Source organism: Barbus barbus (genome assembly GCF_936440315.1).
Source record: "Barbus barbus genome assembly, chromosome: 10".
Lineage (NCBI taxonomy): Eukaryota > Metazoa > Chordata > Actinopteri > Cypriniformes > Cyprinidae > Barbus > Barbus barbus.
This window is the reverse complement of record NC_136738.1, coordinates 22024819-22030057: the sequence shown is the minus strand read 5'-3', so window position 1 is coordinate 22030057 and position 5239 is coordinate 22024819. Positions and strand designations below refer to the sequence as shown.

Genomic DNA, 5239 nt, shown 5'->3' with positions numbered 1-5239 from the left:
GGAGGGGGACGAACCATGCGGGATGACACGCTGGTGTGGCGGTGACGTACTGTATTATACGCTTTTATTACATGCCTAAATTATATTGAGTTCATTTAAATAAAGACAAGTTATTTGTACTATTATTGTACATGGTATCCGCTTTAGTGCTGGGCGAAAACACGGTATTTATTAGACAGCTACATTCTTTGCGAGCTTCCCCCCATTCGTTGGTATCTTCCAGGATGTCATCTGTTTACTTTTCTTGCACCAAGCTGTCACATTTTGAGGCGGCTGACCATCAGTGCATTAGTGATAACAACGCATGACAGATTATGAAGCATAGTTTACCAAGGCCTCATTACACCATAAATGACGTATAATATGAGAAGTAGCTCAATGAACATCAATGTCAGACACATAAAATGTAACAATAATTCACAATATTACTGTTTTTAATATATTACTATTTTTAATCAAATAAATGGCACTTTAGTGAGCATGAACGTTTTCTTAACATTAAATAACTAGTATAGTAGGCTATATTTTTACTCAAATGCAGCTTTAGTGAGCATAAAATATTTTTTTATAACATTAAAAAGTATAGTAGGCTATATGAGAAAATGCATTCATGCGTATAACACAAATTGACGAGGTGAGGTGAGATAATCTACACTACAGAAACAACCATAAGATATTTTTGCTGTAGATCCACAGCAAACACTGGTCTTCATTTGAGTTACAAATTAAGCTCTCAGTAACAAAACCGTTTTGCTCCTGAAAAATGGCTATCCAGATACTGAATAGTATAGCTCAATATATATAATATATATAATCAATATAATAGGTGGCCCTTTATTTTTATGTAGTTATGCAAAGCAGCTCTTATCCTGTGCACTGTTTGAGTTCTAAAGTATTTGAAGATAACAGAGTTTTTCACTCTTACTCTAGGGTTAAAACAAGTTAGATATGACAGGAATATTGAACATTTGTGGAAAAGACAGAAATAAAAAGCTCATCTGAATAATTACCACTTGAGTACTGAAAAAAATGCAAATTTGTACAAATTTTGAGTTGCTGGCGCCCTCTTGTGTTTATTATAACATATAAAAATATTGACCATGAGAAAAATGTACTAAAGTTAAAATTTATGATTCAAGGGATAATTTAGATGAAGCTCTCTCTCGCTCTCTCTATATATATAAAAAAAGACCTAAATTAACTTTATTTTAATAATGAAAGAAATATTCAAAACCCAGAGAAATGACCAACTACAATTGCTGAAGTGAAGTCTGTGGAAAATCTTAAACCTATTTTATAAGAAAGGGTCTTAATTTGACCCTCTAACTCTAGCACTCTCTATTCTAACTTTATTTAATCTGTCGTCTTTTTATAAAAAAAACACACACAAAAAAAAAAACACATTTGACCCTCTAGCAATTGCATATTTATTCTCTAACTGCTGGCTTTTAACACTAGCTTTCTTTTTTCTATATTCTATCTACTTGTTTTCTTTATAAAAAAATAAAAAAAACACCTTTGTGTACTGCGTTAGGCTCACCAAGACTTGTTATAGCACTTGCATGTTGCTCTTTTGTTGGTTTTGATTGCTTCTAATGTCCTCATTTGTAAATCGCTTTGGATAAAAGCGTCTGCTAAATGACTAAATGTAATAAAACATTTATAGGGACCAAAATATTTAGCAGGTCAAGGTGGAGTAATTAAATGAAAAAACAAAAAAGGACCCAATATAAGTAATTTAATGTAGTGTTGCAAAAAACTTCAAAATTTAGTGTTTTACCCTCAATTTTTTCACAACAATTAGAGCATAAATTTTGCAAACTGTTTAGCTACGGTGGTATTGAGGTCATTATATTTTTACTAGAAATAAGATGGTATCATGCCATATTTCATTAAATAAATATTTAAAAAAACACAATAGTTTAAAATGTTACATAATATTTATTTTGAACACAACTGGACAAGGTAATTCAACTACACAATAGCAGAGAGGGGTTGCTCCTCCTTCACCCCCTGAATCTTAATTTGATTAGGTCTGGTCAGTCCACAGGACTTAGGTCTCCCTGATCAGCTTGGTGAGCTTCTGGATCTTTGTCTTGGTGGACATGTCCGCGTACTTATCACCAATGCTCACAATCATGCCCCCAAGGATAGAGGGATCAGACTGTGAGGAAGAGAAACACATTAAACATCTGTAATACAATAAATATCAGAAATGCTTTTGATAAAAACAATCATTTATTGTGTGTTCAATTTCACAAGGATGAGCGAATGACAAAAGACATTAAAAAGGCTTTGCCTAATTGTAACTCAATGATCAGGAAACATTTTAGAACCATCTCTGCTATGTTTAGAAATGATGCAAGAGAATGAAGATTGTCATCCTTTTAAACTTTAGAGAACAACAAAATCAAAACATTATGCTGACCTGAATACCCTTCATTTTAAAATTAGCACTTCAGAATAAAATGAAGCCCTCCCTCTGGAACAAGCCCTCTTACCTTGGTCTCAAGTTTGATGGTCTCTCCCTTTGCCAGGAAACCATTCAGTGCCACCTTCAGCTCTGCAAGATTAGCTTCATCCAGAGGCTGTTCACAGACACAACTGTTTAATCAAAACGTTTTATGCAACCAGGGAGCCTTTTAAAACAAAACATTTACTTCAGTAGTGATATTAACATGTATGTATTTGTGCATAAATGTATCCACAGCTTACCTGAGCAGTGGTGACCGAGCATGTGACCTCTCCTCTGTGGGCACTCATCATTTTGCCAAAGGCTGAGATGACATCAGGAGTCAAGGTCAAGCGGCCATTTTCTGCTAGGACATCTATAAACAAAAATAATTGTAAATATTCATAGATGATACACTTTCAAACCTATAAATTACTCTGGTAATTTTCTAAATGCAACTATTATGAATTTAATTTTTTTTATTATATAAGCCATTCTTCTACACACTTTTCACTGAAGATGTGCACACTTGTAAACTCTACTTGTACATTTCCTTTTTTAAATCACATCATAACTCATAGAATCAACCTGGGTGATGGTGAAAATAATGGCTGGTTGGAAAACTCACTGATGAGGTTGATGGTGATGGGGGAGAGTTTTGCCTTGGTCAAAGCATCGACGAAAGTCTTCTGTTTGAGACTGCGCTTGATATGAGGATTCGTCACAATACTTGACAGCTTAGGATCCTTAATCAGGCTCTAGGAAAGAAAGATGAGCCAGAGTAGTTTGAAGCCTTATGGAAAACAAGCAGAAACAGAGTGTAACTCACAAACACACGGCCAAGCTCCTGTTCGACATTATTAAGGCTCTTCTGCTTGCTGGCAGCAGAGAACAGGGCAGTAGCATAACGTCCCTCCACTCCATAGACCTGGATAGGGGGCTGAAGAAACAAACTATGGTAAGAATACAGCAGAGCCATTTATTAAAAAATAAAAAATTAAATGACACTACTACAGTGTGGATCTACATGCAACTGCTTTGGTATCACTTCATAGTACATGCAGTATAAAAACTTATGGAGTTATTAGATTTAATAATTCTGTTACACAAAAACTGACTTTGCATTCCACCAAAACACCATAGTAACTATCAACATCAGAACATAAAATCATACACTAATATGAACCTCCTGTATGAGTGGTTTAAAATATATGATTATTTCAGCAGAAACTGTGGTTAGCACTGTAACTTTTGCAATGGATGGGAGACATTTGTATTTTCTCCCCTTACTATGAAAACTTTACTTTCTATACTGGCATGGATGATTTCTCTTACCTTGATCAGTTTAGCTGCTGGTCGGATCACAGAGGTGCTAAACTGACGCACCTATGGAGAGAGCAAATAACAAATATAACACTCTCAATAATGACACAACCTGGTTATAAATATAAATCTATGCTCGTAATTTCAGTAGTGTCACTCAAAGCTTAACAAATCCTACTAAACTGAACTATATAATCACTTCTACAGATTTCAAAACGTATGGTATGTCCTATAGCAGTCTCTTTCAGAACGAGCATATGAGGAGAAACGCATCAGGTTCTTTGCCAAACAAGTAACTTAGGTAAACCTATTTAGCGAACACAAGTCAAGAGCGAGACGTTAATGAACATTATTAAATGATTATTCTTACGAGAGTAACTTACACGGTTTGAGACACTGCCTGCCAAAGCCTCGTTTAGTTATCAGAAAAAACGTCTTGATTCAACTGGCCAAATCACTTTATTTTCCAAAGATTATTTATATTTATCTACACAAAGCCAAACAACTCGTGGTTTTCCATACAAACACCAAGGTTTTTCAGATGGTCATACCTGCAGCCCCATTCCAAACGCTGCCATTTTCTCCTGCGACCGTGTAGGTCAAAAGTACTGCGCATGCGAAAAGACTGGGAGGAAATACGCAAGAGCTGCCCTCATGCATTGTGGGAAATGTGGTTAGTCTTATCAGTGGAAAATTACTCCAAAACATGACGGGGTACTTAACAAATAAAACGTTTTAGAAACTTATTTATACAACGTCAACTTTATCATTATTTATTTTTACCTCGTTAGAATCAAAGCGTCTTAAATTAAAGCCTTAACCTATTTTTAATGTACTTTAAGTAGTGTTTATCTTAAATCTGGTGGCCAGTCCAAAATCAATTGAGTTTAGGTTTAACACACTTGATATTACTTACTGGTATTACTGAAAGCTTGGAAACGTGATTAAAGGTCACAGTCCTCCAATCTTGTACTGTAAAATGATCAAGGTCATTACTGACTGCACAAATTCTTTATTAAATGTATGTGTCTAAAAAGATTTATGTGCACTCATTCATAAATGACATTACCTCACCTCAGCTGATTTAGAATAACACCTTTATCTTACTTTGCGCAGTTTTACTCATCTGTTTATTTTGTGTGAGGAGGACAGATGCAGCTCACCCCATGAGCAAGTAGGTCAGCTGCATATGACATCATGTCACAAAATCCTTTCACCCAGATACAGACTATTGATAAAGCTATACCATAAGCAACGAGTAATTGTGTTTATTTTTTGTGTTTTACTTTTAGGACCTTGCGGATCTTTTAGACTAGAATTTAATTTATTTCCTTAGCTACTTCCTAATGACAGAAAGACTGTAAAATCTATTGCTATGCTGGATTAAATGATAGCATGCATACAGTAAAACTAAGTTAAACAAACTTAGTAAATAACATTCTTAATGAGCATTGTAAACCCCAC

At 34.9% G+C, this 5239-nt stretch overlaps 1 protein-coding gene across 1 annotated transcript; it reads right to left on the bottom strand.

Moving 5' to 3' along the window:
• Positions 1–1406: 1406 nt before the first annotated feature.
• On the bottom strand, positions 1407–4416 carry atp5po (ATP synthase peripheral stalk subunit OSCP). The gene is made up of 7 exons (XM_079426979.1): positions 4327–4416; positions 3788–3838; positions 3282–3392; positions 3081–3210; positions 2716–2828; positions 2502–2588; positions 1407–2164 (listed from the first exon to the last, which is right to left on the bottom strand). Exons 1-7 carry the CDS (start codon positions 4351–4353, stop codon positions 2054–2056), a joined length of 630 nt encoding a protein of 209 aa, XP_079283105.1. The 5' UTR covers positions 4354–4416; the 3' UTR covers positions 1407–2053.
• Positions 4417–5239: the final 823 nt, after the last annotated feature.